This window comes from Panthera tigris, chromosome A2 (assembly GCF_018350195.1).
Source record: "Panthera tigris isolate Pti1 chromosome A2, P.tigris_Pti1_mat1.1, whole genome shotgun sequence".
Classification (NCBI taxonomy): Eukaryota; Metazoa; Chordata; class Mammalia; order Carnivora; family Felidae; genus Panthera; species Panthera tigris.
This window is the reverse complement of record NC_056661.1, coordinates 41,339,367-41,362,228: the sequence shown is the minus strand read 5'-3', so window position 1 is coordinate 41,362,228 and position 22,862 is coordinate 41,339,367. Positions and strand designations below refer to the sequence as shown.

The following is a 22,862-nucleotide window of genomic DNA, read 5'->3' as shown; positions in this document are numbered from 1 at the left end:
CGCTGATAGTGGTGTTTCCATGGCAACAAGCAGGTTATCATAATATTTATATCCATCTATTATGCTTCGGTTTATTTTAGGGTATAGTGTTAAAATGACAAAATAATACATGCCTTAATTTTCTTAAATAGCTATAATAGGTTGTTTTTTTCTGGGTTAAAATTTTAAAGGCCTCATAAATTTAATAAATCATTATTAAAAATGTAACTTTTTAGTATTCCCCATTATTGTAAGTTACTGCCTTTTTTATTTGTAAAAGTTTTGATTTTGAGGTACATGACACAATAAGTCTGACCCAGTGTTAAATTTAGGGGAAAATACACACATTTCTTTCTTATTTTTTTCCTTTTTTAATTTTATTTTAGGGAGAAATATACACATTTCTTCAAACTTCACAGTTACATTTTGTAGGAGGATTTTTTTTCCTAGCTACTTGCGTTGTAGGCTTTAAAGTTAATAATTCAAGAGATCTGCTGCAAAACAACAGAAATGAACTGTGCGAGGTAGTGCTCTAAGATACTATCAGGCCCCACTGTTGTTTTCTGTAGGTTGATGTAGAGATATGTAAGGGTGAGATGTCTTATTGAAACCATAGGATAACATCTCTTTATATACTTAATACATGCAAAACACCATTCTGTGTGCCTAGGATAGAAAAATGTAGCAGAATAAAGTCTATAGTCTTGTGAAGGCCACTTTCTAGGCAGGATGGGCGGGGAGGTGGGTACTAAATAAACAGTGACTACACCCTACATACAACAGTGGATAATAATTTTGAAGAAACCTAAAGCTACATAACATTGCAGAGAGTGATACCTAAAGGGAACATTTACATATAAATATGGTGCTGTCCTTTACATTTTGAAAGCGATCAGTGCCTTTGATCCCTACATCAGACTCCCAAGGGATTCCTGGATGGATGGGATTCTTATTTGTTGAGAAAGAGGGAACCAAGACACCCTGTGGTCAAGGAACCAGCTGGCATTTCCCAGGGGAACACATCTTTTCCCTCACAGCCTTGTAGGCACTTAATAAGATTTGTGGGATAATTGAGTGAATGATTGAAAGAATGGACATACCTTAAGTATGACTTTCAAACTGAGCAAATATTATTCATTTCACTTTCCTAAGGTAGACTTTCTAAAGACTGACAAAGAGTCAGAAGCTTCAAATTTAATTTGGATGTGACGTTCTGCCTTTTTTTTTTCTTGTTTTAGAAATCAGAGGATGTGCCATCAGCCTAGTTCTGACACTTAATTAGCAGTGTGACTTTGGGCAAAATCTAACCTCTCACAGCCTTGATTTGCTCATGTAAAAATTGTGAATAATGATATATATTGCCTATCTCACTTTTTTTTTTTTTTGAGCATCATGTGAGATAAAATACATGAGTCTCTAGAGGTTCATGCACATCTAAAGTCATTTTGGTCCTTTAAAAAGTAATCTCCATTTAAATTGAATTGGGTAAATATTTTTCTCAGGCAATCCATAAGTAACCTTTGATGTCTCTTTCTCTTAATGAGAATTTTCAGTATGCGGTGGTCATATAATTAAAGAAAAAATAAACCTAATTAGCTTCTTTCTATGTAGCAAGGGTACTCCCCTCACCTGTGAGCCTTGCTGTTAGTGTAGAAATGGTGCTGAGTGAATCATTAAGAAATTAACATTTGTAAATAAGTGTAAGGGTTCCATATTTGATTTTTTTTTCCTATAGTGTTAGGAGAGTTACTGCATTGTGCCAGTTTGTTTTTACTTTTATTAATCCTATGACGAATAAAGTATAGAATGTAACATCATATATTCATTGCTAAAATCACAGGTATCTTTTTTTTTAATTTTTTAATGTTTATTTATTTTTGAGAGAGAGAGAGAGCGAGTGGGAGAGGGGCAGAGAGAGACACACACACAGGGAACTCAAAGCAGGCTCCAGGCTCTAGGCTCTGAGCTGTCAGGCCAGAGCTCAACACAGGGCTCGATCTCACAAACCACAAGATCATGACCTGACCCGAAGTCGGACACTTAACCAACTGAGCCGCCCAAGCACCCCTGAAATCAGGTGTATCTTAAAGACAAGTGTTCTGTGACGCTTATAAACAGTCTCAGTGTCTGTTCTCCTCAGATGGCCACGGATACCAAAGATCAGGGGCTTTTGAGACTCATTTCATGTGTTGAATTTAACAAATATTCCTTAGCAACTACCCCATTAATTGCGAGTGGCAAACAATAGAGATTATGATGTTCCTGGGGAGAGGGTCATACCTATGAAAAGCAAAAGGCTAAATATAGATAAAAGGGAGTAATTGTGGAAGGCTTCAAAGGAGAAGGAAAAATTCTGGCTGGGCTCGCATGGTGTAGGTTTGGCTAGATGAGGACAGGGACAAGTCGGGTTTGAGCTGGCCTGGGCAGTGAAGCAGCCTGCTAATACTTGCTGGGGACCTAGTATATTCCATGAACTTTGCATATTTTTTTCATGTAGTCCTCTGAGTGGGCTTCTAACACAGGTTAAATTACCTGCAGTTTTCAGATAATCTTAATTTTTCGGAAGAATCAGAGCATCCAAGAGGCTGAGAATTTGCAAAATCATGGACCTAGTTTTAGTGCAGATACTTACTCCAACTGAAGTCTGACTTCACATTCCTTGCTGAAGAAGCCACTGACGCGTTTTAATTTGACTATTAAAGAGCTTTTCAAAAATGTTTGAGAGTATAATTAAGATAACTACGCTGAAGTGCTGTATGTTCCCATCTTCAGAATGTTGTCAGTTTATGTGATTTTTAAAAATTTTTCAAATTGGCAAATAGATGTTTCTAAATGAAAGGACCAAGTATATTTTTATATTACTAATTATTAAAATTCCTCGATGGCACACCCAACATGATGGTTCATTTTTGAAATATAACACATTTTGATAGTGTTGAAAATATAGCTTGCTTTATTTGTTAATGTTTTGTATAAGAACACTTGCTTTTCCTAGGGTCTTATTAAAATCAAATTGACTTTTAAAATACGGTTTTCATGCAGATTTTCTGAATTCTCTCAAATCTCTGGTGTACCTGGAGATCTTTGTTTCAAAGAAAAAGAAAATGATTTATAATATTGCCAGATAAGTGTTTAAAATTACCGTCTTGATGACAAGCTAGGATTTTGTTAAATTCATGAAGAATACGAAGAAAAACATTGTTGGGCAGTAAAGATTTACTTTTATTCTTCAGTTTACATTAACGGTTCATATTTTAAACTTTTGTATTATATGAGAAATTAACATTCATAATCAAATGGAGATAGTTCCTTTATTTGTTTGTTTGTTTTTCCTGGATTCAAATACTAAAAGAGCAAAACTGTCAATAGCATTGATATTAAAGTATTCTTAATTTTTTTGTTTAATTTAACTAAGCAGCATTTACTCTTTTCTAAATCCATACGGCTTTAGTTGCTATGTCACTCCAAAAATTCTTTTAAAACAGGTCATTATTTTTAAAAGGGTACATATTAATCATAAAAATTTTATTTTTGCTTTGGGTGCATAATTGTATGTGTTATTTGCTTTTTGGTTTTTTTTTTTCTGTTTTTTAATGTGTCAAGCACTCTTCTTTGGCTCAAGGTTGGATGTACTATATTTGTATAAATCACACACCCATATACATCTTTTGAGACTTCCAGTTATACTATTTTTTTAATTTGAGTCATAATTTTTAAAATATTTCTGAGGCATCCTGGGTACAGAAATAGTCTAAAGATATTTATTTTCCATTTTCAAGATTTTATGGTTATCTGGCCCCTTCTATTCCACCTACTTTGGCATCAGTTTTTGGAAAAGTGTAAATTTTCATTTTTGAGTTTTACAAAAGTCTTGGAGTTTATTTTTATATAAGCATAAGCTCCATTTCTTTTTTTTCATATACCTATTTCCTCAACTTTCTTTATTATTTCTCTAGTCACATAATTTCAACAATAACAATTTCTATGCCAAGCAATTAGTTTTGTTAACAAATACAACAGCAGGAAGCAGAAGGGCATGGTAGAGAACGGCTACTAGGCACAAGCATTCTGTTTGCTCTGGACAGCTGACAGTACCTTTTATAGAAGGATCATGTTGCCTAAGTTGAAGCCATTTGTCCGGGATAGGTACAAGGTGAGGTCTGTGAAAGGCTAAAAGAAGAGATGAAGGAGGTCCCAGGCTTCCACTCTAGTCTTGTTGGACAGACAGATCTAAAACACAATTACCAGGGGCGCCTGGGTGGCTCAGTTGGTTAAGCCCCGTAATGTGAGTTTGAAACCCGTATTGGGCTCTTTGCTTACATCCCAAAGCCTGGAGCCTGCTTTGGATTTTGTATCTCCCTGTCTCTCTCTGCCCCACACCTGCTCTCTCTCTCTCTCTCTCTCAAAAAGATAATGTATAAACATTTAAAAAATTTAAAACACAGTTACCAGAATAGTTCACAATTACCAGAGAATGCTTCCTTCACATAGTATGAACATTTCAAACTAGACCTTGAGATACAAAAACTTAATATAAGTTTAAAGTAGAAGATGGGGCCCAAGTTTGAGAAGCAGAAATACTCAGAGTGACAGATTGTGCGCTCATGTCCAACTACCTAGGACATAGACACATACTTGACATACATATACATATATATCTGTTGAATGAATGACTAAATATCGGGATAAGGAATGTGGGCTTTACCATCTAGGCAATGAGAAAGAATGGAGACTTTTGAGCAGATATTGAACATTGGGGGTGGCACAAAAACAGACACATAGACCAATGGAATAGAATAGAAACCCCAGAACTAGACCCACAAACGTATGGCCAACTCATCTTTGACAAAGCAGGAAAGAACATCCAATGGAAAAAAGACAGTCTCTTTAACAAATGGTGCTGGGAGAACTGGACCGCAACAGGCAGAAGGTTGAAACTAGACCACTTTCTCACACCATTCACAAAAATCAACTCAAAATGGATAAAGGACCTGAATGTGAGACAGGAAACCATCAAAACCTTAGAGGAGAAAGCAGGAAAAGACCTCTCTGACCTCAGCCGTAGCAATCTCTTACTCGACACATCCCCAAAGGCAAGGGAATTAAAAGCAAAAGTGAATTACTGGGACCTTATGAAGATAAAAAGCTTCTGCACAGCAAAGGAAACAACCAACAAAACTAAAAGGCAACCAACGGAATGGGAAAACATATTTGCAAATGACATATCGGACAAAGGGCTAGTATCCAAAATCTATAAAGAGCTCACCAAACTCCACACCCGAAAAACAAATAACCCAGTGAAGAAATGGGCAGAAAACATGAATAGACACTTCTCTAAAGAAGACATCCGGATGGCCAACAGGCACATGAAAAGATGCTCAACGTCGCTCCTTATCAGGGAAATACAAATCAAAACCACACTCAGATACCACCTCACGCCAGTCAGAGTGGCCAAAATGAAGAAATCAGGAGACTCTAGATGCTGGAGAGGATGTGGAGAAACAGGAACCCTCTTGCACTGTTGGTGGGAATGCAAATTGGTGCAGCCGCTCTGGAAAACAGTATGGAGGTTCCTCAGAAAATTAAAAATAGACCTACCCTATGACCCAGCAATAGCACTGCTAGGAATTTATCCAAGGGATACAGGAGTACTGATGCATAGGGGCACTTGTACCCCAATGTTTATAGCAGCACTCTCAACAATAGCCAAATTATGGAAAGAGCCTAAATGTCCATCAACTGATGAATGGATAAAGAAATTGTGGTTTATATACACAATGGAATACTACGTGGCAATGAGAAAAAATGAAATATGGCCTTTTGTAGCAACGTGGATGGAACTGGAGAGTGTGATGCTAAGTGAAATAAGCCATACAGAGAAAGACAGATACCATATGGTTTCACTCTTATGTGGATCCTGAGAAACATAACAGAAACCCATGGGGGAGGGGAAGGAAAAAAAAAAAAAAAGAGGTTAGAGTGGGAGAGAGCCAAAGCATACGAGACTGTTAAAAACTGAGAACAAACTGAGGGTTGATGGGGGGTGGGAGGGAGGGTAGGGTGGGTGATGGGTATTGAGGGGGGCACCTGTTGGGATGAGCACTGGGTGTTGTATGGAAACCAATTTGACAGTAAATTTCATATATTAAATAAATAAATAAATAAATAAATAAAATAAAACCATCCAATCCAAAAAAAAAAAAAAAAAAAAGAACATTGGGGGTACGTTTTATGAAGAAAGCTGAACTCAACACTATGAGTATAAGATAGATACATTGGATGAGTGAAAAGGGAGGAGACCACAGGTGGGAAGAAAAGCCCAAAAGTTTGGATGGACTTATTGTACATATAAAGTTAAAAAGAACTGGACCAAAATCAATGGAACTGGCTTCACCGCTTATGACATCACCTTTGTCCAATTCCGTGATAAGTTTGAACCACAGCTTTTTGGAAACTGCAAATAAGATGTCTTTATAATAGAGCTTTCTTGAAAATCAAATGAGATAAATTTCAAAAAAGTTTTCTATTACAGAGCCTAGCAAATTCATTCATCCATTAAGTCCTTCCTATATCCATTTAGTCAATGTTGATAAAATGTATTCTTGTAACATTGGGGATGCCGAGGTATAAAAAAAAGACAGACGAACATACTGGAGTCATAGGCTTACTGTGGACAGCAGAATTTTCATTGTAGTGTAGTTCCAGCAACATTAAGATGGTGGCAGCGATAGAGAAATGGGAAGAGAGAGGATAGAGTTTGCGGAACAGTTAACATGATCAAATGGAGTGAATTGAGCCAGTGTAGGAAAGAGAAGTGGCAGATTGGATTGGAAGTGTAGGGGGCATCTGGAGCATCAGAAAATGAAATGTCACATATGAAGTGGCAATTGGGTATCCAGAAAATGCTGGAAGGACGGGAGACTAAAAGCCCATTTTGAATCACAATTTTCATAGACACATCACTGGTACAGACATAGTGATAGAAGGTTCAGACTTGATGAGGTTCTTGAAAAAAAAAAGAAAAGCAAAATGAGAGCTATCATTTGTTGAACACTTAGAAGTTTTCACACTGTAGTAAGTAACTGGCACGAGTTTCTTCCTCACAAATACAGCAGATATAATTGCTATTATTATCCTTAGTGTACACATGATGAAATTGTTGATCAACAAGTGACGTGATGTGCCTCAGGTCAAACAGATAGTGTCAGAGAAGGGATTTGTACCTGGGTTTGTCGAACTCCAGAAGACAGAAACCCAAGTTGACCACATGTTAAAACTTGGAGGAAGCAGATGGTCAGGGTAGAGAGTGGAGGGATGTTTCAAAAAGTCAAGTATGAGGGTCCCTGGAAGATACGTTTTATTTTCCAGGTGGGGTGATGCGTGCATGTTAAACAATGCACACCTGTTTTAAAACCTCTTAAAAGGCCAGGCTCTAAATAAGAAAATCTGTTTTCAGTAGACATTTTTGGGACCCAATATGACATCCTCTTTGCCCACCTTAATTCATTTGCAGGAGGGTCGACACTCCCTTGCAGGTTCATAGTGAGCTAATGCGTGCTCAAATGAGTATGGGGGAATTCTTGCCCCCTGGGGTGGGGTGGGGGCACCCTCCATTGTTGAAGTTGGGAGCCTGTGTATAAATACCCCAGACTCCCATCTTGCAAAATGGCACTTCCGCAAGGCGTTCCATCAGCTTATTGGAAGCTTTTATGCAATCAAGCCCTCCTGGACTCCAGTAGCCCCTTCTCATTGTCTTCGCTCCCTCCCTCCTACCTCCTGAGACTGTCTCCCACACACACTAGATCACCTGAGGCCCTGCTTTTGCAGAAACAAAACGAAGACGCTACGACCTTTGTTGAACAAGCCATTGTTTTTACATAAGGGAACATTTTTATTTTCCTAAGACACAAATGTTGCCATGGTAGAATTTTCCCGTAGAGACTTCATAGTTGATTAAATGTTTTGAGAACCGGACTGATATATTAAATAAGAAAGGCAACAAAAGATAAGAGGAGACACTTTGAATTTGGGAGTTGGGATATAGAGCAGGAAGTAATGGTTATGTTGTGGACTTGCTGACACTGAAGATGGTAAGAGAGTCACTTGGCTGTGTCTTAATATTCTGATTTGGGAGATCTTCCAGAGGCTTCTGCATGTGTCAGAAAAAAGGAAGAAAACTCATGGTCATGCACTGAAACACAGGGTTTTGTTTGTTTGTGTTTGTTTTTGTTTTTTTCTTTTCAGAGTGGAGTATGCTTTAATGAGATTTTTCAACTAAATGAAGTTCTACCCTTGATAGTAGAAGCTGAATCATTGCATGAGATTCTTCTTTATTTATAACACCTGGTACCACGGAGATGAAGATGAAAACCTTAACCGAACTGCAATTTTTATTTTTATTGCCTTTCCAGATGTTTTCATTGAGTTTTGTTTTTGTTTTTGTTTTTTTTGTAGCTTTTGTATAGGAGTGCGCAGCTTTCTTTTACTGAAAGCTATCTGATTCTTTCAAAGACAGTCTCATCATTTACACTGTTTAGGCAGTGATTTAATTTGGTAACTACCAACCACTAAGCATTTCAACATTAAACATTAAACGTTAAAGACATTTAAAGGATTATGCATGGTACTATTACTCTGCCTATCTGTGTTCCTTTGACAATATATTTATCACTACTGGGTAATATTTTGCGTTTTAACTGAAAAGGTAACACTTCACCTCATAGCATCAAATACAGTTGAGTTACACAACTAGTAAAGTTCACTTGCAGCTTTCAGTGATGATTTTAATAGTTCTCACGCTCTAAGTGCAAATGATCACAAGGTGTTTGGAGGCAGAGGTCTAAATTTTTAAGTGTTAAAGCTATTTACTCAGCTGGCCAAAATTTCCGACATATTGCCACTTTTATGCTTCATTTTAATCCTCTTAGGAAGAAAATGGTTTGTTTTATTTCTCAGTCTTTTATTGGCATCTTTTTTTTTTTTTTTGGTATTTATGGCATACCCAATTGCACATATGTGTACCTAATTCAACATATGGCCTTTTCCAGCATTTCCCGTAAAATGTTCTACACAGAATTCTTTGGTCAGATATGTTTAGGATGCTCAATTCCCATCTGACATTAGTAGACCTCATGAGTGTGTATTTTATATTAAGGTCACTGATTTATTCTGTATAAAGAAACTCATTTAATTTGGCTTAACCCCACATTTCCCTAACTGACTTTGGTAGGAAACAAAGCCTTTGTTTGACTCATTTTAAGTCACGCAGAGGTACACTTGTGCACAGTAGCCCTGCGGTTATACTCAGTGACATTTCACATTCTGCTTGCTAGGTGATTACCTGAATTAATCTACATGGAGAAAGCAACACCCGCAATATACAGGAAGTGGAATCAGATTCCAAACTGAGCCCAAGATTGTCAGAAAATCAGAGTCACCCCAGTCTTTTCTGTATATGTATCACTGGTTTCTTGTGGTCTTGTCTTCCTCTCCACAGCTTGGGGAGATCAGCCTAAAAGTAAAGTCCTTGAGGGGCACCTGGGTGGCTCAGTCAGTTAAGCAGCCGACTTCGGCTCAAGTCATGATCTCATAGTTCGTGGACCACCCCCCCCCCGTCGGGCTCTGTGCTGACAGCCCAGAGCCTGGAGCCTGCTTCAGATTGTGTGTCTCCTCTCTGAGCCGCTCCCTTGCTTGTGCTCACTCGCTCTCGCTCTGTCTCTCTCTCTCAAATAAATGGTAAAAAAATTTTAAAAAGTAAAGTCCTTGAGAAGTCCATGGAAAATCTGCTCAATCTAGAATATTAATAGACAGGCATCAAGGTAGTTATTTTATACTCCAGGAATGATCCAGGTGAATGGATGAGAAAGCATTCTGAATAAGGAGTGTACTTCTTTCCTGGCTCTACACATCTCCCTTTGATGCCAGCCTTGGAGATACTGGCCCCATGGTGTGCTTAGAGCTTTGGAATATCTGACTGGGGGGGGGTGTGGAGGAAGAGTAAAGTAAAATAAAATGAAATATGGAGAGCTGGATTTTTTTCTTTGTTTTTCTTTGTTTCTCACTCATATTTCCCCAATTTTACATGTACTCATCTGTGTCTGTGTGTGTGTGTGTGTCTGTGTGTGTGTGTGTGTCTGTGTGTGTGTGTGTAGTTCTATACAGTTTTATCACTTGTGTAGTTTGTGTATCTGACTACAGTCAGTATCCCTGACAATGCTTTTATAACCATACCCATCTCCCTGCTCCCACCTTCCCAAACACTGGCCACCACTGATCTGTTCTCTACTTCTAGTTTTTTATTTTAATGAAAAAATAATATCTAAAGGGAATCATACAGCAGGTAACCTTTCAGGATTATTTGGGATTTTTTTTCACTCAGTATAATTCTGAAGATCCACACAAGTTGTAAGGTGTATCAGTAGTTCATTGCTTTTTATTGCTGCATGGTAGTCCATGATATGTATCTACCAGTGTGAGTTTAACCATTGACCCATTGTAGGACATCTGGGTTATTTCCAGTTCAGGGCTATTGCCTATAAAGCTATATGAACTTTTGTGTACAGATTTTTGTGTGAAGGTATGTCTTCATTTTCTTGGGATAAATGGATGATATGGTATTTGTGTGTTTAGTTTTATACGAAACTGCCAAACTGTTTTCCAGAAAGGCTGTAACATTTTGCATTCCCACCAGCAAAGTACAAGTGATCCAGTTTCTCCACATCCTAAACCTTCAGGGTTTAGTGTTGTCACTGTTTATTAGTTTTAGCCACTCGGATATGTGTGCTGTGCTGTCTTATTGAGGTTTTACTTTATATTTCTCCTGAACATCTTTTCACATTCTTATTAGCCATCTGTGTATTCTCTTCAAGGAAGTGTCTGTTCAGGTTGTTTGCCCATTTTCTAACTGAATACTTTAGGTTTTTATTACTGAGTTTTGTGAGGACTTATTTATTCTAGGTACTATTCACTTCCTGGTCAAGTGGTTTGCAAACATTCTTCCCATTCTGTAGTTGGTTTTTCATTTTCTTTACATGGGCTTTCCTAAGGCAAAAGTTTTTAATTTTGATAAAATCCAATTTATCAGTCTTCCCTTAATGATCCAGGTACTTGTCAGGTCTTTTGTTGTCAAAAACTCTTTGCTTAGTTGTAGGTCACAAAGATGTTCTCCCTATGTATTTCTCCCAAGTTTGTTTATATATATATATATATATATATATATATATATATATGTGAAATATATATATATATTTCATTTAAGTTTATGATTCATTTTGAGTTAATTTTTATATATGAGTGAAGGTTAGGTCTTTTTTTCTTTTTTTTTCTTTTTTCTTTTTTTTTGCATATAGTTGTCTAGCTGCTTTGTCACCATATGATTGAAAGGCTCTCCTTCCATTTAATTGCATCTGCCACTGTTCAAAATCAGTTGAGCATATTTATATGAGTCTATTTCTAGCCTGTTCTCTTCCATTGACCTGTGTACCTATTTCTCTGCCAGTACCACAGTGTCTTGATCCTTGTAGCTATAAAATAAATCTTAGTATTAAGTAGAGTGATTCTTCCCACTTTATTCTTCTCAGTGAAGACGGTGTTCGCTATTCTCAGGCCTGTGCTTTTACATGTAAAATTTTTAAAAAGCTTGCCAGTACCTTCAAAAAGTAAGAGAACAAATGTTTTAAATGTTCTGGAATTTTAATACTAATTGCATATCATTTGCAGAGTTCATACTATGTTGAGACTTCCAGTCCTTGAACACAGTATGTATGACTCTCCATTTGGTTACATTTGTTTTCTCTCAGTATCTTGTCTTTTTCAGCATATAGATCCTTCACATGTTTTATTATCTGTATGCCTAAGTATCTAATTTTTTTTGAATGATTGTGAGTAGTTTTGTGTTTTTAATTTTGGTTTTTGCATGTTCAGTGTTTGTATGTAGAAATTGCATCCTTTGACCTATTTAGCTCACTGATTTATACTGAGAGGTTTTGTTTTGTTTTTGTTTTGACAGATTACTTCTGATTTTAATTTAGACATGTCATCTGCAAACAGGGGTAGTTTATTTCTTCATCTCCAAACTGTATACTTTTAAATTTCTTTTCCTTTCAATATTGCAGTGGTTAGAATTTTAGTGGTAAGAATGGACGTCCTTGTCATATTCCTGATGTTAGGGAGAAAGCATTCAGTCCTGCACCATCAAATATGATGTTAACTGTACTTCTTTTAGATGTTCTTCTATCATGTTAGTTTGTTTTTTAAAGTCCAGCTAATTAGAGACTCCAAAATAATTTCAGAGTCTGCAAGAATTGGAAAGGAGACAAAAATAAAATTCTTAGATGTTTTTTAATCTACTATTTCTACTAACAAATTCTGGATTTAGTTTTTATTTATTTTGACTCCTAAGCAGAGTTGTCCTAATACAATTCTTGCCAAGAGTGGACTACAGGCATCCTTGAGTTTGGGTTACACATGTAACCATCCAATAGGTATTTCAGTAATCTAAAACTTTGCAGACGTTTATGCTACCTTTATCTCTGTAGTCCTTAGTGTTACCCCCAAAGGGTGGGAATCTGGCTGTATTTTGAAGGAGGTGTTCTTTTGCATCAGTGGTTTTCCTTTGTTGATTCCTCTGTCTGAACAGAATCTCCCCCTCAACACCCCCACCCTCTGCACCCCATCCTGGATTTGACTGGCTGATTGCTACTCTTTCAAGGCATCTTTTCCGTCTCTCGGTTGAATGTTTGTTCCTCTGTGTACTTACCACCAGAAGAGCAAGGTTCTTGCTGTTGGTCTCAAGTCTCTTACCACACAGGGCTCTCTTTGAAAGGAAGCCCCAGTGATTGGTATTTCAGAACCTAGCATGCAGCAGGCTGAAGTCTTAAGTGAATACTTGTTCAGTTAGTGACAGCTTCACTTTTTATCCCTACTGTTAAATGGATGTTTAACAGATTCTTTATCCCATGGGCATTTTCATATGCTCCAAAATATTTGAGATATGTTTTAAGATACTTAATCTGGGTTGAACTTAGTACATCTTAATAGGAAGCCACAAAGTTATATTTTGTGTGCACAAACTTTAGCCAGTAAGGTTGTTAAAACTGCAGATCTCCTTCTAACTGACTAGTTTTAAGCAATTTCCCAGGTATCTGCATTTGTAATAAGAATCGTAGGTGATAATAATGCAGGTGGTCCTGGACCGCACTTTGAGTAACATAAAGTAAGAATTCAGAGGATTGTGTTTTAAAGAAAACAAAACTTCATTGTAGTCACAGTTTGCTAGCAACAAAGCCCTGGAAAACATGTTAAAGCCAGTACAGGTATTTTTCTTTGCTATCCCTGATGTATATGCTCCACAGACTGGCTACAGATATCCAAAAAAATAATGTTCTTTGTCCACGTGTAGCATAGAGACTGTTTCAATGCAAGTGTCTAGAGCAATGGGCTCATCTGTTGCACAGTATCAGTGCTTTAGGCAAAAGGGATTTTTACCTTTTGGGGAAAAAAGACGTTATTAGTTTCCATAGAACTGGTTTATCCTTTTGTGCATATTCCAGCTAAAACCAGGGATGAATCACTTCCATGGTGTGAATTTATGTAACAGAATAAAACAAGAATTGGGTAAGAAATAAGAAATGATGATACATACTTGGTTGCCAGAAAATCATTATTTGATATTATTTTTCCATATATAGGCTACATTCTGATATGAAGTACTCCCCTGTTTAGTCACTGGGAAATATTTGGATGGTACAATTTTGCAGTTCCAACTCAGGTATATTTCAGGAGGCTTCATGTTTTGATTATGTTGCATTTTACTTACACATTGAAGATAATATAATGCTCTGTTGTCATATCATTTTTGTAAGGTAACTTCTGGTTAAAGTAAGTCCAGATGTAAAATTTTTTCTTTTATGGGCATACAGAGTGAGTTTTGCTGAATAGCTTTATCCCATGCCTGTAACCTATTCCATGCCTATTAAACCTAGTAGTTTAATACTATTTTTCAGAAACATTAAAATGAAGCAAATAGACCCTCTTATTTCCTTCCAATGGGCTGATTTTAAGTGCTTAGAATATTCATAACTGCCTACAGTTTGTAGTTTTTATCCGTTTGAAGATAATTATTTTGCTTTTTACATTTTTCAAGACAAAGTTGAAATTTTCCAGGTCGTGTTCTGAAATACACATATTGCCTCACCACTTAAGCAATTTATATGAACACTTATGAGCTAGGAAATGAGTGTATTCTTTCACAAATTGACAGTGCAATTGTTCTGATACAGAAAGTGACACCATTGAGTATATTAAAAGTGGAATTCACAGTTTTTGGGTTCAAAGAAACAGTAGATTTTTTTCATGCTTTTTATTTCCCCAAAAGGCTTAAGTTTTGTTCAAAATGAGCCAATGAAATTTTCTCCATTCTGTAATTTATGCTGGAGAATAAGAATCAGAATTTATTTTCCTGGATTGTTACTGGAAGAAATTAAACAATTTTTAAACATAATCACTGGTGGTCATAATAGTATTTGCCTTGATTCCTCTATTAAAAATTTGGGGGGAAAAGTCTTTGGGCAGTTATAAAAATTATTTACATTTTTTTCACAACTACAAATAAAAAGGAGTAGGTGGATTTAATATACTGTTATCCTTTGAATTCAACCTGCATGGTAATTTCAAGTGATGCGTATCCTGTATAGAACCCTTCAAGACTTAGAACAAATAGACTTGTATCCAGAACCTGATTATTTTCAATTATTTTTGTAAATAACAGCAATAATTGTAGGTAGGATAAAATTTATTTAGGCTACTGATAATAAAGTATTTGGGGAGAGAAATTCATGAATAGCTGGCTTTCATTATAAGGTAAAGCTAAACGTCTTCATGATTTGATGAATCACTGTGGCATATGTGGATATTGGTTCATGTATATTTTTGGTTCAAGATCTTTCATTTCTGTCTTTGAGTCATATTTTCTAATTACTTAATTCTAATACCTGATTTGTCCTTTGGGGTAGCCTAGGCCATCTGACACTGTTAAAACACCACAGGATTAGTGAGTTTATATTTTTGTATTGCTGGATTTCAAAGAAGCATTAATAAATCAAAACCCCCAATTTTCCTTCTCAAAGAAAATGTTCTCCTCTTGAGATTCCTGAGAAAGGGTTTTATCGTGCAAAAGAAAGGATTGGCTCTGTGTTAACATTTTAATTTGTAGTGTTCTTTCTGAAATTCCTTTCTGTTTTGTTTTCACAATAGATCTTGAAAATTTTAAAACCAAAATGAGAAGTACAGTGTCTGTGCGTGAAGGCCAGGGAGTCGTCCTGCTCTGTGGCCCGCCGCCACACTCCGGAGGTGAGAAGTGGTCTGTTTGTGTTTTTTTATATTCATTGACTAAGTTTCAGTGCAAGACCAACAGCATATGTACTGTTATTGCTTCCCTAAATTACCCTGAGAAAATTGATAGCCCAAGTATTGGATTCTGTCAGCTGAGTTGGAATATAAGAAACTATACAAAAGATAGTCCATCCCGAGAAGTTTATAAACATAATTTATTTCAACAAGGAGTGCTGTAAAGGGAAGTGAGATCAAGTTTGTTTCAATTACCTAATGGTGCTGAACGGTGCTTCTACACCATATCATTTGTTATTTCGTTCTAGAACATGACCTACATTAGAGTCTTTATGGTTTCCCCCTTCTCTCTCTCCCTACCTCTCTCTCTCCCCCTCTTCCTGTCTCTCTCTCTCTCTCTCTGTCTCATACACACACTTCAACATGATTAATATATGACATTGGACCTCTGTATCCATGTGATGTATGTATGTGTATATATATATATATCAAAATAATATGCATATGTGTATTCACATCATTTTCGTTGGGGCGTTGGTGTTGCACGTTTTATGCTACATTGCTATAAATTGAAATACTGCTAAAAACTCAGAGTGAAAATGAACTTCAGTACATTTGAAAATAATTTAATAAGCATTGCTCCCTAGCAAGAGCCTGGAGTGTTGGTTTTATTTTGCTCTTGTGCTCACTATTGCAAACTTGGTCACTTACAGGAATAGAGAGGGCATTATTAATGTATAAATCACTGTTCTTGAAGACACAAACAATTCTGTTCTTGAGAGGATGGGAATTACTGAGAGCTAAACAGGTTAGAGAGGATCTTTCTGGCCAAAGGCAAAACTGAGAAGTCTTCTTCTCATCGTGGTGAAGTTTATTCAAATGAAAATATGTTGGACTTTATTTGTTTTGTGACATACAAACCAAAGTCCTTTTCCCTCAGTGACTTGCCAGTTTTAATCAAACCCTCAGTCCAATGAAACAAACATTTGCCATCATCACTCTCTGATCACTTGAAATGTATGAGCCAGCTGGAGGGCTTGATTAGCACACATGATTGCCATGATGTTGGGGGAATGGTTTACATCGGGCTCCCCAAAGTACTTGAGTAGTATATATTTTCTGGAATCTTGAAGTTACAGAGGAATTTTAACTTTGAAGGGAAACAAAGTCTCTTGAATGCAAATAAGAGGAACCGAGCTCAAACCCACTTGAAGAAAATAGGGAATTTACTGGCCCACATCACTGGGATGATAAGTTGGCTTCTAGTAGAACTGTGTGGTTGTCACAGAGATACACCACCTGGAAAGACTTACTGCCTCACTGTGCATGGTAGTCAGTGGATAGCCTCTAACTCTCAACTCCCTTTCAATCTCCTCAACTGTAGAGAGTCACCTGCCCATAATCTACCCCCTGTCTTGAGAGCCCACATCTGGTGACTCATCAGGGAAGGATTGAAGAGTCAGCCTTTTCTGCCCAACATTTTGGTGGGCAGTCTTCCAGAGCCTGCTGCCAGGATGTACAGGGCATTGTTGGGCCACATCACACTTGGACTTCTTTCTCTTCCCAGTCCTGTTCCTGCTTCCTTCCTTTTATAAGCTTTGATCATTGATAAAAATATCCCAAACTCTATCTCAGTGTCTCCTCCCTGGGAACCTAGTCTCCCAGTCTGCTGGAGCCACAGGTTCAGCCAGTTTCATGAACAAGTGTCCTTTCTTTGGATATCTTGGCCCTGCTTCCCTCAACGTTGATACTATGTAATGTAGACTCCTTGTGGTGGCAAAGGTGGTCTCTTTTAACTCCAAGCTGTTGTGGTCCTTAATGCTAGCGATCCTAATGAAGCAGACAACCTGTTGTTCAATGGCTCTTGATTTTAACCCGATTAACCTTATTTAGGAGATTATTCCTACAGCAGAGGGTCAGGGCCAGCTGTGTCTGCTGAGAAGCACTTGTATGAAAAAGATGCATTTTCTAAAAGAAGAGAAGGGTTTTGTTAGGAGAAAAAGCAAGGCAATGTATTAGAAACAATGGCTAGAAGTACACCTACCAAGGAAGTATCAAAATAAATTTATTTTTTAAAATGAATATAAAAAACAACTGGAGAATCTTGTCTGTGAGGAGCTTTGGAAATGTTGTCCTGACTTAAGATCCTGACTGAGTGATATTTAAGTATTTTTATGATTAGATATATTTGCTGATAACAAAGGAGGGACCTTTCAGTTGACTAACCTGTTGCATGAGACATGCTACAGAAGATGAATTCTTTTCTAATATCATGCACTTGGGGAACTATTGGTGACTTCATGTATTTCTCTTTTTATGTTTGAAGCACATGGGTTGGGGTAACTGTGAAAGTCAAGTAGGCTTGTAGATGAAGAAGGAAAGAAATTTCCCCGGAGAGGCCACGTTAGCCCTCAAGAGCCTAGACCATGCATGGAATTGTAAAGAACTGAACAGAAGCATACCTTCTTTAGTGCTAGATTGTACAGGAAAATGATGAGGGCTACAGTGTCAGAGTTAGATGCTGAAAATAGGATTCTCATTGATCCAAGTCTGCCTAATGCTAAGATACTCAACAATTTACATTCACTGCCCTGACACATTGGCTGGTGAACTCCTTGAAGACAGAGTCCAAGTTGCTCTTTGTTCTGCACCCAGGTGCCCAAGGGAAGGCAACCTTCTTCAGCACATGTGAAAATAATTTAATACATACTTGCTAAGCCACAAAAGGCTGGTTGATAACAAGTAGACGGTAAATATTGTTTGAACAAATGGACACATTCATGGAATGAATAAAGGAATCCTTTTTAAAGATTTGGTCAGTCATAAATGCTTTTTTGAGAAATCACGAGTAACTTTGTTTCTAGAGGTATAAGCATCTAACAACCAATATGCCCTGGGTGCCACCCAGACCGGTGCAGGCACTGACAAATGAGAGTGAACTCCAGCCAGAACAGCTGATAATCAGTTCTTCTTCCTATCGCCTATTGATTTAGGGAGTTTTATTCAGTGAAAAGTGTGAGGCAGGGCATAAAACAACTGAAGCTACAACACCAGGGTTTATCAGAACATGTGATATGTGGCATTCATGGCCCATTCTGTGACTCTACAGGACACGCACTTGCCCTTCTCTGTCTTACCACCCTGCTCTACCTTCATTCACTTCCCCTTTTTTCATTTTTTCTTGGTCCCTTCTCCATGGCCAGAAATGTTTAATTGTGTTGTCATTTTCTAATTACTAAAGACACCGTCGTACTTACTCATCCACCATATTCCCTACCTGAGGAATACCCTGACATAGTAGGCTCAGAATGGCAAATAATAATCGTAATAGTAAAAACAACAGACATAGTCACAGCAACTCTGTTCACGGAGTGCTACTTAGATGCTAAACAGTGTGCTGGCTCTTTGTGGAAATCTTCTGCCAGGAGATTCCTTTGATTAAAAGTATGAAGAGGAATTGGATGAGTGACAATCTAAGGTAGAGTCAGAAACTTTAGTCCTGGAGATGCCAGGAGGCTCAGCTCTCACCCAGCCAATACCTGAATGCCTTGAGCCCAAACTTCTTGTTTATAAATATTTTTAATGTTTATTTTTTTTGAGAGGGAGAGAGAGACAGAACACAAGTGGGGGAGGGGCAGAGAGGGAGACAGAACTCGAAGCAGGCTCCCAGGCTCCCAGCTCTGAGCTGTCAGCACAGAGCCCAGTGTGGGGCTTGAACTCACAAACCACAAGATCATGACCTGAGCCGAAGTCGGACGCTTAACCAACTGAGCCACTCAGGCTCCCCCCCGCCCCAACCTTCTTGTTTATAAATGACAGATGAGGCAGGAGGCCAGAAAGTAAGCTTCAGCCCTGAGTCTCCCAGCTGTTGTTTAGGGCTACAATTTGGGAGTTCGGAAAGTGTGTCTGTGAGAGGAAGCAGTCTACCTAAAATCATAGAACTCTGAGGAAGTGGAATGGCTGGCTCCTGGCCGGGCCTCTTTCTATTCTGGCACAACCTAAAGCAACCCCCAGTTGCCATTCTCTACATGATGGTGGTACAAAGGCACAGAGTCCTCAGTGAAAGTGTCACTATCCTAAGCCAAGGGCTTCTGACATTTCATACCAGATGCAGCAGAGTTAATGGCTCTGTCTTAATATTCAAGGCCATTATTTATGTGAGCACAACAGATCAGCAATGCCAAAGTCTCCTGAGCAGAAATCTCTCCAGAGTTCAACCAAATGCCCAACTGAGGTATGTTCCAGTCCAGTAATTCTGAGACTTTGCTTGCAAAGGAATCAACTGGGGACTTGATAAAATGCAGATTCTGATTCACTGGGTCTGGTTTGAGACCTGAGATTCTGCATTTTTAATAAGCTCTCTTCTGAAGCTGATGCTACTGGTCCTTGGGCCACACTCTGAATAACAACACCCTACCCTGTCTGTTCCATTAGGTGGAGTCCCTGAGGATTTCCTGTTACCTACTTCTGCCCTCACTCCTTCCCTTTTCCCTACCCAGTTTCTTGGCCCAAACACTGGAATAGGTTTGTAACTTCAGAACCAAAATAATTACCTCCCCGCTGAGGACATCACTTTTTTTTTTAATTTTTTTTTCCATTCAAGCCTAGAGTCTTTCTCAAGATGCTCTTTACTCAGATTTATTCCCTTGCTTTGTGGCCTTCCTGGTCTCAAACAGATTTATATGTAATGTCTCATAAACTCTTTTTTTTATGGGGTGCCTAGATGGCTCAGGTTGAACATCTGACTCTTTTTTGTTTAATGTTTATTTCTTTTTGAGAGAGAGTGGGGGAAGGGGAAGACAGAGAGGGAGACGGAGGATCTGGAGCAGGCTCTGTGCTGCGAGCAGAGAACCCAATGCTCATGAACAGTAAGATCATGAGCTGAGCTGAAATCAAGAGTCAGATGCTCAACTGACTGAGCCACCCAGGCACCCCAAGATTCAGACTCTTGATTTCAGTTCAAGTCATGATCTCTCAGTGAGGAGATCAAGCTCCATGTCAAACTCTGTGCCGACAGCATGTATTCTGTTTGGGATTCTCTCTCTCCCTCGCTCTGCCCCTCCCCCACTCACATTCTGTCTTTCTCTCTGAGAACCAGTCAATCAATCAGTCAATCAATAAGTAACCCAACTAACAAACAAACAATAAAAACTGTTTAAAAATACTCTTTTTTCCTAAGTCCTAGGGGTTAGGGCACTGTCCTTTTTAATGAAGGTCCCAGAGTCCCGAGCATAAGAAGCAATCATGGTTTTCTGTCTTGACTTCTAACCTCCCAGGTGTGATGTGAAGGGCCAGCCTAACCTCGAACTTGACTTTAGTTTAGATCTAAGAATTCATCGAGAACCTCACACCAAGAACAGACTTCAGACTTTAAATTACATGATATGACGTACCTTAGGTGTTGACGGGATCCATCATCCGTTGGGTGTACTACTTTCTGCAAAACCCTTCTGGGAATGCCTCAGATCTCTGAGTGTGATGATGCTTTTCCTCTTTGGATCACAATAAGATGAACATAACAAGGCTCAAGGAGATGTCGGTGAGAGTGTGCTGTGCATTTTTAAATCATCGACAGATGCAGTATGCAGCTTTATCTTTTCCCACACTGCTGTGCCTTCTTCTTCCACGGGGACACTTCAGGAGTCTAAAGCGTCCTACACTGGAAAGGCCTTCCTCATTGCGTCGTGTGGAGGTCATAGAGGTCTTTTGTTTGGGTTTCAGTTGTGTTTTTCCCATAGCCAGCCATGTGATCTGTAAAGGTACTTCACAGCTGTTTATTGAAGGTCGCAGTAGCTCTTCTTACCTTTTTTTTTTTTTTTTTTTTAATTTCTGGCTTCTATTTCTTCTGTTACTGGCCCAAGTAAAATGATGGTAAAATCTCTTCTCTTGTCAATAAATTTTTTATTGTCTTTTGTTTATTTGGGATAAAAATCAGAAATACTCTTCCAAAATAGGCTAGGGAATTAAACACAGAAAGAGCCAAAATCAGGGTACCAAAGCTTGGAAACTGCATATATTATTTATATTCCCTTAATTCACCAATGCAGATAATTTATAAGAAAGTGGCAGCAACCTGAGGCTGCTTTGCTTAAGAGCAGTCGCCATTTATTTGATGCCAATAAGAAGGAAAAACTGTTTCATGGTAGATGACAATTAGAACTTTCTCTTAGGAGTCCATAAAACTCCTAAGTGACACAGGTCACTGTCACTTGAGAGGAGTCTTATCTTCTACACATTCTGTGACATTTTCTGCCATTTCCTATTCATTGGCTTCTCTACAGAAAAATCTAGTACATCTCCAAGGCAAGAGGAATTAGCATCCCCTTGGAAATTAGTTGGAAAACTAGGAATTGACAAGTCAGAAATAAGAGACTGGGCATGGATTATCTATAGCTTAATTATCAATCTAGTTATCAACAGTGTGAAAATTAGCTGGGAATTAGTGTAATTACCATGCCATTACTGGTATCACTACAAAATTATTAGAAATTCAAATGCACCAGAAAAATTACCCTATTATAAATAAGGTTACAAGATTAGTTCATGGGCACATCATGATAAATATTAATGAAGCGGGAATTCATAGGCTGATCAGGTTCTTGCATGCATGCATGTTAATAAAGAGTTGATTTTTGTCCGAAGATGGCCGATGATATTTATTCTGAGCGGAGAATAGGTTGTAGTCTTCCGCCGTGTTTGGTGTCTGATCCAGCTTCCCATGTCTTTGTTGCGTGCATGCTCTTCTTGAAATGACAGCCCCAGACACTGCCATCCACTTACAACAACACAGCCTTTGGGTTGTTCAGAGGACAATGTGAGATGCCAAACAGCAGGTAGTGAAATGAAGTGACTTGATGCTAAAAATTACTTTGAAAATCCTGGTGTGACACAGGTGAGAACTGTGAGCAACATAACCAGATGGCATGGGATTTACACCCTCTGTATCAACATCGTTGGTTGTTTTTTTATTTATTTATTTTTTTCTTTTCCTTCCTTTCCCCAAGACTGAAAAACAAAAGTCATCTCAGGTAGCTGAGATGGGGCAGGCCTGAGGAAAAAGTGCCAAGTAGGAGTTTTCTGGAAAGATGTGTCCCATGGCTAGACCCTTCATTAAGGTGCCAAAACATATCACCTGGTGTGTTTTGATGTGATTAACTCAAAAAGAATAATTTCTGCAAATAATCTGCAAACTTAACACGGTTTTATCTTGGGCAGTCATTTTTCCTTCAGCTACACTTTTGTTTATGTACATGGACTTCTTGGTTTCCATCACATTTGCATCACTGGTCCCTGGGAAATGTTGCTCTGAGAATTCAGAGGTGTCCCTTTCTCTAAAGCTGAAAAAGTTGCATCTTCGCAGGCATTTATACCATTACAAGTTGTGAGATCAAGGTGAAGCAGGTGCACGGGTGGCTTACTAAGGAATAGGGATCTGTCCCATAGAATATCATTCTGAATTTACTGCTTCTAACTCGGGAAAGGGGAGTGGATGGGGCTAGGTTAGCATGTCATGGCAAAAAGTTGGAGAGAGTCCACCT

General features: G+C 38.3%; 1 protein-coding gene across 1 annotated transcript in view; it reads left to right on the top strand.

The window, feature by feature from the left end:
• The window catches only part of CNTN3 (contactin 3), a 331,683-nt gene that overhangs the window by 166,716 nt on the left and 142,105 nt on the right, over positions 1-22,862 (top strand). The window contains exon 5 of the mRNA XM_042977355.1: positions 15,232-15,327. Coding sequence (XP_042833289.1) covers positions 15,232-15,327 — 96 coding nt within the window. The remainder of the gene's footprint in view (positions 1-15,231; positions 15,328-22,862) is intronic.